The following is a 12,543-nucleotide window of genomic DNA, read 5'->3' on the forward strand; positions in this document are numbered from 1 at the left end:
CTTCTTGAGTCCACTTTCGTCTAGTTATTTTCTTTCTCTCCTGAAATTCTGCCTTTTGAACTGCCTTTCTGAAATGTGTTCTGTTTTCTATTGTGTCTATTGTAACTCCAGCATTTTCAATGTCCTTTTCAGTCTCTATGAACCATGCTGGCTTGGATTTGTAGCTATTGAGTAATGTGAATATCCGCTTGGTTAGTCTGCTGTTATCCATTCTGAATATATGTCCAAAAAACTGTAGTCTCCTCTTCCTCATTACATCAGTTAGTTTTTCCGTTTTCAGATATAGCTCTCTCTTTGGTCTTAACCTGTATTCAGCATTATCGTTTCTTTTAGCTCCCAGTATTTTCCTTAAAATTCTTCTTTCGACCTTCTCTAGTTTCTCATGATCTCCATTTCTTGTTAGTTTAAGTGTTTCTGCCGCATAGAGAGCTTCAGGTCTGGCCACTGTTTGGTAGTGTCTTAATTTCGTGTTCCAGGACAAGGATTTTTTATTATAAACGTTTTTGGTCGTATGAAACACTCTTTCCATTTTGTGCACTCTAGTTTCTATAGCTATATTTTCTTCGGCATTGTATGTAATCCACTCTCCTAGGTATTTAAAGGAATCTGTTTTGTGTATTGTGTTGTTGTCAACTGCAATATTTTGAGGAGCATCACAGATGTTTGTCATAAACTTTGTTTTTCATAGGATATTTGTAGTCCTACTTTGGCTGCTTGTTTTTGTAGTTCTCTTATTTGTTCTTGGGCATTGTCTAGTGAATCTGTAATCAATGCCATGTCATCTGCGAAGGCTAAACAGTCGACAGTGATCTTGTTTGGATTTCTCCCTAGTTGAATCCCTTTAGTATTGGTGGCCTTCCTCCATTCTCGAACTACCTTCTCCAAGACACAATTGAAAAGCAGAGGTGACAGACCATCTCCCTGTCGAACACCTGACTTTATATCAAACGATTTTGAGAGCTCTCCCCTAAATTTTGCTTTCGATTTTGTATTTGTCAAAGTACCATTCATTATTGCAGTTGTTTTAGCATCGAGTCCCAATTCTTTTAAGATATCAAGCAGTGTATTTCTGTCAATTGAATCATAGGCTTTTTTAAAATCCACAAAAGTAATTACATATTTTAAGTTCCTGATTTTCCTCATTTCTATTATGTTCTTTAAATTTAGTATTTGTTCTGCACATGACCTTCCCTTCCTAAATCCAGCCTAATACTCTCTTAGCTGTTTGTCAAGTATCTCTTCTGCTCTTTTTAAAAGCGCCTTAGACAAGATCTTATAGGTCACTGGTAAGAGGGAGATTCCCCTATAATTGCTGGGATCTGTTTTCTTCCCTTTTTTATGTAGTGGATGTATTAATGCAGATGTCCAGTCTGGTGGTAATCTGTGTGTTGTCCAGATTTCTTTTAGTATTTCTGATAGACACTGTATCATGTTGTCACTAGAGTACTTCCATAGTTCAGCAACTATATTATCCTCTCCAGGGGCTTTATTATTTTTAAGCTCTTTTATGATTTCTTTTATTTCTTCTGTGGTTGGCGGCTTGGAGTCTGGTGGTGCTGGGTTTTTCAATATTGAAATTAAATTTTTCTTTCGGTGGATAACAGTTATGTAGTTCTTCAAAATATTCAGCAAATATTCTACAGGTCTCTATGCTATTGTATGCAGTTTTCTGCGTTTTTGGGTCCGTGAAAAATAGACTAGGAGGAGAGTATTTCTTTAAGTTACTTTTGAAAGTTTTGTAAAAGTCCCTAGCATTGTTCTGTTTTAAGTTGGAGTCTATTGATGCTAGTTGGTCTTTTATGTATTGAACTTGGATATTTTAAGGCCTTTTGAAGCTTGCTTCCGGGCTTCTTTTAGGGAGTTCCTATTTTTATCATTTTTGTTGGCATTCCAAATGTTCCAAGCTCGTTGTCTTGTTAGGATTAGTTTGTCACACTCATCATTCCACCAGGCATGTTTCCATTTTTTGGTAAGGAGAATGGTTTCTTCTGCTGTCTGTACTATATCTTTTTGAAGTTGTTCCCATGTTTTAGGTGTTTTATTTTCCAAAAGTGTCCTGAAATTGTGTTCCTTGGTTAATTTCTGAGTGTCAAACTTTTTAGGGTGATATTCGCTCTTTCTTTTATATATTCGTCTAATTTTGAATTTAACAACAGATAGATAGTGATCTGAATCTAAACTTGCACACTTAGCAACTTTTACATTGAGTATCTCTGATGCAGACAGTCTGCTTATAGCAACATGGTAAAGTTGTTTCTCCCCACAGACTGGATTCGGGGATACCCATGTAGTTTGTTTTCTGGGGAGTTTTTGAAATATGTAGACTTTAGAACTATGTCATGTTCTCTGCATAAACTAATAAGCCTTTCTCCATTTGCGTTGGTTCTTTTATGTGCAGAGAATTTGCCTACTATGGATTGGTGATGACGTTCTTTGCCGATTTGAGCATTAAAGTCTCCCAACAATATTATTGTGTTTTTGGATGAAATCTGGTCTAAGGTGTTTGACAGTTCCTGCCAAAAAATTTCTGTTTGTTCTTTTTGTGTTCTGTTTTTCTCATTTGTTGGTGCATGTGAGTTTACAATGGTATACAGTTTGTTTATTGATTTGAAGGTTAATGTTGAAAGCCTTTCATTGACAGATTTAAATTCTACTATCGAGTTTAATATATTTTGGTTTACAATGAATCCTGTTCCAAATTGGGGTACATTCTTCATAACTCTTTTTCCTGGCTTCCCTTTGAAGATTCTGAACCCCTCTGAATCAAATGAATGTTCATCAGTATACCTTGTTTCTTGGAGTGCAGTTTCTCATTATATTTTCCGGTTTTATGAAATTTATTAACGTTATAAGTTTTCCTGTTTTTAGAAGTGAGTTTACGTTGAACGTTGCCAAGTGGTTTATATTTTTATGTTTAATTTTACTTGTTGCTTGGTTTTTTTAACGAGGTTGTTACCTCTAACCCTCCTCCTTCCTCACCTCTTGTATGGTGAGGCCCCGGGCTTGGGACCGGCGTAGCGGGGGTTTGCTAGTTATTGCGAATAGCTCGGCATGTCAGCCGCGGGGCCTCATCCGACATATGGAGGCAACCTCGCCTGTAGCTGTAGGGCGTGCAGTGCTCGGTCGTCTGCACGTTGTGGCCCACGTCGGTATCCACGACGCCTGTCTCAAGTGTTCTGAGACGATCCTCAGTTCTTACAGGCGGCTGTTGGAAGTGGTAATGACTGGTGGCCCCGAACGCGGGGTGGAACCAGAGATCACAATTTGCAGCATCGTTCCCAGAGTTGAGCGGGATCCTTTAGTTTGGAGCCGAGTGGAGGGTCTCAACCAAAGGCTTCTTCGTCTCTGTGACGGTCTTGGCTGCAGATTTCTGGACCCACGTTTTTAGGTGCGGATTTGCAGGGGCTCCCCTTGATAAGTCGCGGTTACACTATAGAAAGGAAGCAGCTATTCGATTAGGAGAGTACTTGTGAAGTACACATGGGTGTTACTTTAGGTTAGGAGGCAGTTGAGGTACTCTCGTAAATATTCGCCAGTCGATACGTATTTAGGGAAATCAGACCGCATTCTGAGTAAAGACAACTCGACTGTAAAAATTTTATCAGTAACTGGGCGAAGTATTCGTAACAAAGTTCGCGAGTTTACTGCCCTCCAGGAAAGTTCTCAACCTCAAATTATTCTTGGGACTGAGAGCTGACGAAAAGTCGATGCAGACAACTCTGAGATATTTAGCTAATCTTGGAATGTTTATCAGAGAGACAGATTAGACACCGCAGGAGGGGGAGTGTCCACTACAGTCGACAAAGATGCTGTCTCTACCGAGATTGGAATTGAGTGTGGCAGAGAAGTTATCTGGTCACCCATAACAGGTCTAGGTGGAAGCAAGTTAACTGTTGAACGTTTTGCTGACCACCCGACTGTGACAGTTCTAGAGTCATTCAAAGAAATTCAGTGGTTAGTTGTGCATAAATACCCAAATCATTCAGTTCTAGTTGGTGGTGACTTTAACGTAACAAGTATAGACTGGGATGTGGTTGGGTCCATTGCAAAATGGCTCTGAGCACCATGGGACTTAACATCTGTGGTCATCAGTCCCCTAGAACTTAGAACTACTTAAACCTAACTAAGCTAAGGACATCACACAACACCCAGTCATCAAGAAGCAGAGAAAATCCCTGACCCCGTCGGGAATCGAACCCGGGAACCCGGGCGTGGGAAGCGAGAACGCTACCGCACGACCACGAGCTGCGGACGGTCCATTGCAGTGGTACAAAAAGACAATCTTGTGAAGAAATTTTCCGAAAACTATCTTGGGCAGCTAGTTCAGCAGCCAACACGCAATGGAAGTATCTTGGACCTTGTAGCTACATGAAATATACATTTGTCCACAGTTAGGGCTAGGTGCCGTTCATCAGACAACTGGAAATTTGGTGTATGTCGTCTTGTATCTTCCTACAGCCACTCAACTCCGACACATTACTGTACTCCACAGCATCGTCAGCATACAACCGCAGACTGCTGCTCACCCTGTCTGCCAGATCATTTACGAACATGAAATATTGGGATACAGCATTGGGAGTGTCCTGCTTGACACAGTCACGTCGTTTAAATACCTGGGCGCAACGTTGCGAGGCGATGTGAAATGGAACGAGCGTGTGAGGATGTGGTAGGGGAGCAAATTGTCAACTTCGGTTTGTTGGGAGACTTTACGAAAAGTGTGGTTCATCTGCAAAGGAGATCGCATGTGAGTAATGGTCTAGTGTATGGAATCCGCACCAGGTCTGACTGAAAGAAGATATCGAAGCAATTCAGCGACGAGGTCCTACATTTGTTACCAGTAGATTCGAGAAGTACACAAGCGTTACAGGTACGCTTCGATAGCTCATGTGGCAATCCCTGGAGGAAAGAAGAGATTCATTTGGAAAAACATTACTGAGCAAGTTTAGAGAAACACAGTTGAAGTTGACTGCAGTACGATCCTACTGTCGCCGACATACATTTCGCATAGGGACCACGAAGATAAGGTACGAGAAATAATGACTCATTCGGGGGCATAGGAAGCTGTTTTTCCCTCTCTGTATCTGCGAGTGGAACAGGAAAGGAAACGACTAGTTGTGCTACAGGATACCCTCCGCCACGCACCGTACGGTGGCTTGCGGAATATGTATGTAGATGCAGATGTGTTTCACTTGTTTGGTCCCATTATTTTCATTTGTTTTGTTGTCTGAGTAACTGATGGGTGAGTGTGACATGTATGTGAATTATGTATCGTTAAAATGGTTAACAACTGCATGTGACTGAGTGGGACAGTCAGATTGCTCAACCTTAATGTGACTCACATATATGAGGAATAAGGTAATAGCAAAGTAGCCAGTTTTCGGTACTTTAGTGGCTTAATGTTGACTTCGGTTATTCAGACGAGTCAATTTGGGTTTATTTCTATTTTTATTGTTTTTTGAAATGTATTACTTTGTATTTTGGAGGAAACTGAGTTTGGAACTGGGATTGGTCAAAATAGGGAGATGCGGGGATATGTGACTTGAAATAGGGGGCAGATTGGCTATTATGTTACTCGACCAGCCAGTGAACGGATCTTTCGTGCACTTCGTTGCAGGGAGATGATGACGTCTGATGAGTCTACTGTCACTTCTTGTGATGTGACGTCATATAGCTCGGAGGTATAGTTATTTTATTGAGACTGTGCGTTATTATTTTTATGAATATTTGGAGTGATCCATGAAAGTTTGTAATCAGTCGTGGATGACTTCTACTGACATTTCAAATTTTGTAGTGAAAAGTGCTTCTTATTTTCGAAGATTAATAAATTCCGCGTGGCATTCTTAACCAGTAATAAGAATTATCTTTCAGTATCGAAAATGTGATGAACTCCACGGTATTTGAACGTGCATCCAAAACCATTAAACACGGTACATTTGCACAAACTGCTTATTAACTAATAAAAAATGCGGTTGTGTAAACAATAGGTTACGAGTTCAGGTCACGAACTGATCACTAGCTGTTATGATTGGAGACACAACATCGTTGTTACAGTCTACGGAAACCAGTTCATAGATGATGGACATTGATGGAATCTCTTATACGACAGGAGATAGCCCCCTCAGCGTCGGTTAAGGCCTACAAATGTATTGTATAACCGAAACTGGAGGCCATATAAAAAATAACATCTAAAGGACGGCTGTAGGTGTTCCATTTTGTTATATTAGAGAGATAGTATGCTACAACTGTGAAAGGGTTGTTGCTAATAAGAGATTGTTTTCGTAGTTTCATTTCTGGACTTAAGTGCTGGATCGGACTTGATAGCAAGATTTATCTACTCAGTGTGACAATGCATAAGAGATAATGAATTCAAGAATTTTCTTACCAGGTTAAGATTGTTCGCGGGACGGGTTTTAGAACCCGGAATCTATCAGTTCTCCGGAAATATATCTATGTCTTCTCCAGCGAAAGGTAAGTTTCTGGGTTCTAGTCCCAACTCGCTACACGGTTTTAATCTTCCAAAAAGTTTCAGATCAGTGTACATTTCACTGCGGAGGAAAAGTTTGTTCTAAATGAATGAGGCACTGTTATATTTGTAACACATTAACGAAAACTTTAAAGAATCGGTGCGAGACGTCATAAACGACCACCTAGGAATACCTCTTCGACTAGAGAATGACCACCTGGGTGGCCAGTTGTATAGAGTTGCGTACTAGTATGTTCCGATTCCAGGTGACCACCTCAAAGTTTTGTGTAGCGGGAAGGTTCGGAACGGGGTCTACTCAGTCTCGTGAGGGCAAATGAAAAGCTGTTTGATAAAGCAAACGGGAAAATCAACACGCAAGACGCAGGAGTGCCGTCGAATAGAAAGGCTGGTTGTAGACGGCGCCACGTTGCCCACGTAGTATTTATTTATTGACTAGAGAAGGCATGTCACTCTACTAGCAGGTGGATAATCTTTGGGAGTTCAGCGACCAGGGATCCCATGTGAAATTCCCTATTTCATTTCTTATCTTTCTTGAATGAGCAACGTTTATCCATACAGGTAGTAGTACTTTCACATCTGATTTTGAGGAGAACATCATTCATTAAGGAAGTATTCTTTTCTTTGTACTTGCTTGTAATAGTACTTCGTACACATTAAATGGGAAAATTCTTAAATATTATGTGTCAGCTATGGACTGAAACTTATTACATTCTTAGCTCATACTTCAACGAAGTGATTCAAAATGAAAATTGGTTAAATCAGCTCTTTATACGAAAAGATCGACATGATTCGAACAGGACACATAGGCAAGATCAAAAGAATAGTGCTGTATAGAACCGTATTAGATATTTAGACACATTCACTCTTTGTACTCACGTAGACCAAAGGCGCTGGATTCTCTGCCGTGATATTTGCGTCACCAAAGTAGAAATTCCGAAGTTTGATGGCTGCTTCCCTTTGCTCTTCTGTTGTAGGCAAGTGAAGACACGGGCCGACTGCTTCTTCAAATGCTTCGTTCAGATTATTAATCTGGTCAGCATTGCTGAGTATTCCACCACCTAGTCCAAAGTTATTAGACTTCTTAGTTGAATGTTATGCAAAAGTATGTCGCCCTATGTTTCATCACCGACAAGATTTTTGTCACATTATTTGAATATTTTCATACAACTAAGATAGCTACAGACTATTATAAACTTATCGGCGTTGACGTATCTCCGTAAAAGAAGTCTGAGAAAGTCCTAGCCTAAACGATGCTCAATTACAAATACATTTGCCACATAACAAAATCTGTTAACGATTAAATGTCAGCCACACAGATGGAGATTGTTGTAACAGAAAATAAATAAGTATATTATGTCCTACACATTCATTACAGGATTAAGCAGTCACACGCTGACAGCATGATGCAATCACACATTTCGATCAATGGTTTACAATATTCTGTCTCAGGCTTCATCTAAGAACTTGTCTGTTTAGGCAACAGGATTAAGCTTGTAGGGAGAAAGTATTCGAACTATCGCTAGGACACCGTTACTAGCAATAAAACATGTGTGATGGTTGTTAATCACCAGACTGTAGTTAAACCAAGGTCAATGTCAACGTATTTCTTACCATTCTCTGTCCAACTGTCCAGGACAAGCCGTTTCCAAGTGGATTTTTTCACATATAATTTCTTGTCCTAATAGATGGACTGGTTAAGAACTCAACCTACTGTGAAATTTGGATCTTTTCAGCCGGATCCCAGCGAACAGAGAACTCCTGATTAGGAGTATTTGGATCGATGAACGTCCAATGTGGGCATTCAGTCCGAAGACTGATTTGGTGCAGCACTCCATGCCAGTCTATCCTGTACAAGGCACTTCACCTCTGAATAACTACCGTTACTTACATCTATGTGAACCTAATTAAATTTTCAAAAGATTATGCCAATTTACAATTTTTACTCTCCATAATCCCCGGCCCTCTCCATTACCAAACTGGCATGTCCTTCATGATAGGAAGACCACGGAAACGTGTGCAACAAATTACTCTCTGACGAAAAAGGGGAATCGCATAATGCTTGAATGAAGGAAAGCAGAACAAGAAAGAGAAAAAAAGAAACATATGCTGTCGATTATGATGATGATGATGATACGGAAGGAATGGAAGAAACAATACTTTGGGGGCATATTGCCTTGCACCTTGAAGGAAATTTTAGAAAAGATTCGAAAATACGCACCGTTTTCAGCAGACGTTACACCTGTCATGATGGGCACCTTGTTAAATCGGCCTTCGTTGAGTGCTCGAATCGGTGATTCTGTTATGAAAGCTCCATCTAAGTCTGGCTCCACAGTGGGGGCCCAAACCATGTAGGCTAGCAGAAGTTTTTGCTGAAAATATAAAATAATTGAGATACCACTGTTACTACGTCAACTGTCAGGCGTATTTGAAGTACTGTTTCTGTAATTAGTGACAGCAGAGAAGTAGCACAATTATTTGCGTAAACAAGTGGTGCGTGGAGCAGAATATGACTTACTTCATCTGACTTGAGCAGGTTCTCGTCCACCAGAAGGTCGGTGGCGTTGACGGACTGCAGGAACTCCACCAGCTGCTGGGAGTCTTCCGTTTCGTAGCCAAGAACGGCACCCAGCCTGAAAGCGTGGTAGCGCGGCTCCTGAACCACGGTCATCCTGGCGATAAAGGAGCCGCTCTGGTCCACCAGTCGGGAGAATAGTCCTGTAACAAAGTTGTACAGTGTTCCCGTTTCGTGATGGCAATATCTAGTGCGCTCTTTACATATGTAGTGTGCTAAACACTGAATAACAGATTTATTCGGGGAAAGAAGTAGAACTATAAATAAAAACAGCCTAAATGGAAAAATGTGTCATTAACTTAATGAATTTATGGCTGCGGTATCCACTATGAAAAAGATTAATAATGCTCATTGACAAGCAGTCATGGACAGGAAACGGTGACAAGCTAGAGTATTGGCATCCCACACGCGATTAGGCAACGTTTTAAGTGAGTACGCCAACGCTGACGTGGAAGGCAGTTGTTACGTTATCTAAAAGTGTATACCAAATCTCACTTGGTCGACGAAAAGTTGAAATAAAACACATACCCTTACGTTCGCAGTAATCTGAATGAGAAGCTCCGGACATGTATGAAAACTACCAACAGAATATGACAGAACCACCTAGGATCACTGTTGTTACGCCTTGTTATATGGCTGAGAGTGCTACAGCAGTCCTTCAAACATCATGAACGGTCCACGATGATATAACCTCATTCTGGCATTTTTACCACGTCCCCACGTGAACCCATCACCATGCATTGATTCCATAGAATTGTCTTGCACATTCATATCACTTCGCCGTTGTGACTTACGCCAGCGGTGGAGGGTTTCATGACCACCTGGTAGCGCTAACCATGCGTCAGCATGCGCTACCTAATTGTTCCAAAACATCGCTCATAAAAATCCGGTACTCACACCTATGATTCTGTTGGTGACAGACGGAAGGGATCAAATATTTTGGATAGCACATGCGCTGGGGACCATTTGTATACCCAATAAAGGAACCGCCTCACAAGTAACTATCCTAGAGCACTGGGTCAAAATTTGTATATTACACATTTCCACCAAGTCAGGCAAATGGAGTACATCGCTTGGTTGTTGTTTTTTTTTTCATTAGATGTAGTCTATGGTGCATTTTAAAGTGAGGAACCATTTCGTTCACGGGCTGTTCCTGAGATTTTTGGGTATCAAGACCTAGAGGCGGATTCCAACACGGCAACGCACAGTAAATGGCTGATGCTTTTACGATACGTTCCAAAGATCCCTATTTAGAAAAATCTTGAAAGCTTAGTTGTTGACTATATCCCTTTCCGAGACACTCATGTTCAAAGTTAACCTACTTTACACGTAAAATACGCGTGCAAAATCCAGTGTGGGGCAAAGTCTAAATAATGGGTAACGGCAGGACACTGTCCAAATTCTAATAGCACATTCTCTAGGCATTTATCTAAAAGTGCCATTTTCCCGATTTCGCAAATCTTTATCCGTTATCGAGAAACTCAGTCTCGATTTCCAAGACGGCTATGCAAAGCAAATGGCTGTAATTTTACGATATATTCCTAACATCCCGATCTGAAAATCCTTGAAAATTTGTCATATATCTTCATTCGTTTCCGAAATTTGCAGGTCCAAAATTACTGTACTTGAACACGTAAAATACGCACTTAAAATCCAGCGTAAGGCGTAAACGTAGTTCGTAAAATAACATAGCACAGAGATATATGCTCCATAGTATCTCCATTATCATCAGAAGGTTTGTAGGAATTCTATGTTGTTGCTATACTGAAGCTCATGAAAAACTTTTGTGCACATTAAGTACGGCCTGAGATGTAAAATTAAATAGTTTCGCGTTATTTCACGTTCATATTAACTTATCATCAATTTACTGACTCATGAAGTTCTTTTTATATGGATCACATCCTCTGTTGTTGTAAGAAAAAGATGGGAACCAGCGAATAAATGCTCATATCGGAGGGTAAAAAAGGGGAATATCTCGTGTTTGTTAAAAGACTCTAACTGAAAAGCTGGGTACCAGCTGCCTTATTGTACCTTCCTCTGCACCTTTAAAAATGACCCCAAATGTTTTGGCTGCGAATATACACGCCTTTTTTATGCTGAGAGAGAAGGAAACAGTGGCATTGGGAAAGAGACGGAAAATTAATAAATACTGGAAGATAGTAGACAGTGGTCGTGATGTAGAAAGAGCAAAGAAGTCAATAACAGTGTGAGAGAAAGAGAGGTACACAGTGGCAGTGGAACGTAATTCATAGTGAGGCAGTGCTAGTGGGACCGGTGTAAAGAGGATATAGTGGTAATAGGTGAGAGCCAGTGGTAATAAGAGACAGACTCTATGATAATGACAGCGAGGAAGAGAGAGTTAGTGACAGCGAGTACAGACAGCAGCAGGAGGAAGGAATGAATGAAGTAGTAGCAGTAAGAGAGAGGAGAGAGTATTAGTAGAACAGAACGAAAGAGGCTGTAGCTGAGAGGCAAGGGTCAGAAACTGTGAGAGAGACGCGAAAGATAATGACAGTCATTTGGTCAGAATGAGTGAATGAGGGTGGCATGCGGGAATGAATGGGTAAGAAAGATTTACAGCGATGTGTGTTGTGAGCGAATTACACTTAGGGGAGCTCATGGGATTGAGCAGGGGGTTACATGTTGAAATGAGTACGAATATGTTCGCATGCCGAACTTTTTGGGAATATTTTTAAAGGTGCAGAGGAAGATAGAATGAGGCAGCTGCTGCCATACCTTTCAGAGAGAGTTTTTTAATAAAAAGGAGCTTATTCGCATTTTTTGTGCTCTGATCGGAGTATTCTTCCGTGTCATTTATACACCGTACACACCTCTACAAAGGAACGAACTTGTTCTTTTAAGGGAAAAAAAAGTTCAAATGTGTGTGAAATCTTATGGGACTTAACTGCTAAGGTCGTCAGTCCCTAAGCTTACACACTACTTAACCTAAATTATCCTAAGAACAAAAACACACACACCCATGCCCGAGGGAGGACTCGAACCTCCACCGGGACCAACCACACAGTCCATGACTGCAGCGCCTTAGACCGCTCGGAGTTCTTTTAAGATAGTAGCTAATGTTTTGCACGGAAAGGTAGGTGATACTGTCTTGAAGCAGCTGTAAGTTAATCGTGTTCAGCGACGGGGTTGACTGTGTAGCGGAGGTTACCAACCTGCCGATGTTGGTGACACGAGATGTAGCGAGACTGCCCCGCCCCCAGCGCTCTGTCCGAACAGCATGACTCGCTGGGGGTCTCCGCCGAACCTGGCGATGTTGCTCTGCACCCAGGCTAGGGACAGCTGCTGGTCCTTGAGGCCCGCGTTGCCAGGGACCACTTCGTCACCAGTGCTAAAGAAACCTGCACCGAGGTAAAGAAAAGTAATAGTTCTATGTTTCTTCACGTGGCACTGCATGCTGCATTTATTACTCTCGTTTTTGAGTTGTGCACGATAAACGTGTAGCAATGCTCACAGAATAATAACGCAG

General features: G+C 41.2%; 1 protein-coding gene across 2 annotated transcripts in view; it reads right to left on the reverse strand.

Annotated features, from left to right (window-relative positions):
• Positions 1 to 12,543, reverse strand: part of LOC126475031 (cholinesterase-like) — a 50,006-nt gene that overhangs the window by 16,267 nt on the left and 21,196 nt on the right. The window contains exons 4-7 of one of the 2 annotated variants that reach the window (XM_050102574.1): positions 12,230 to 12,415; positions 9,000 to 9,199; positions 8,703 to 8,853; positions 7,361 to 7,542 (exon numbers count right to left, since the gene is read on the reverse strand). In XM_050102574.1, the coding sequence (XP_049958531.1) occupies positions 7,361 to 7,542; positions 8,703 to 8,853; positions 9,000 to 9,199; positions 12,230 to 12,415 (719 nt within the window). The remainder of the gene's footprint in view (positions 1 to 7,360; positions 7,543 to 8,702; positions 8,854 to 8,999; positions 9,200 to 12,229; positions 12,416 to 12,543) is intronic. The other variant, XM_050102575.1, reaches the window with a different exon arrangement.

Source organism: Schistocerca serialis, chromosome 4 (assembly GCF_023864345.2).
Source record: "Schistocerca serialis cubense isolate TAMUIC-IGC-003099 chromosome 4, iqSchSeri2.2, whole genome shotgun sequence".
Classification (NCBI taxonomy): domain Eukaryota; kingdom Metazoa; phylum Arthropoda; class Insecta; order Orthoptera; family Acrididae; genus Schistocerca; species Schistocerca serialis.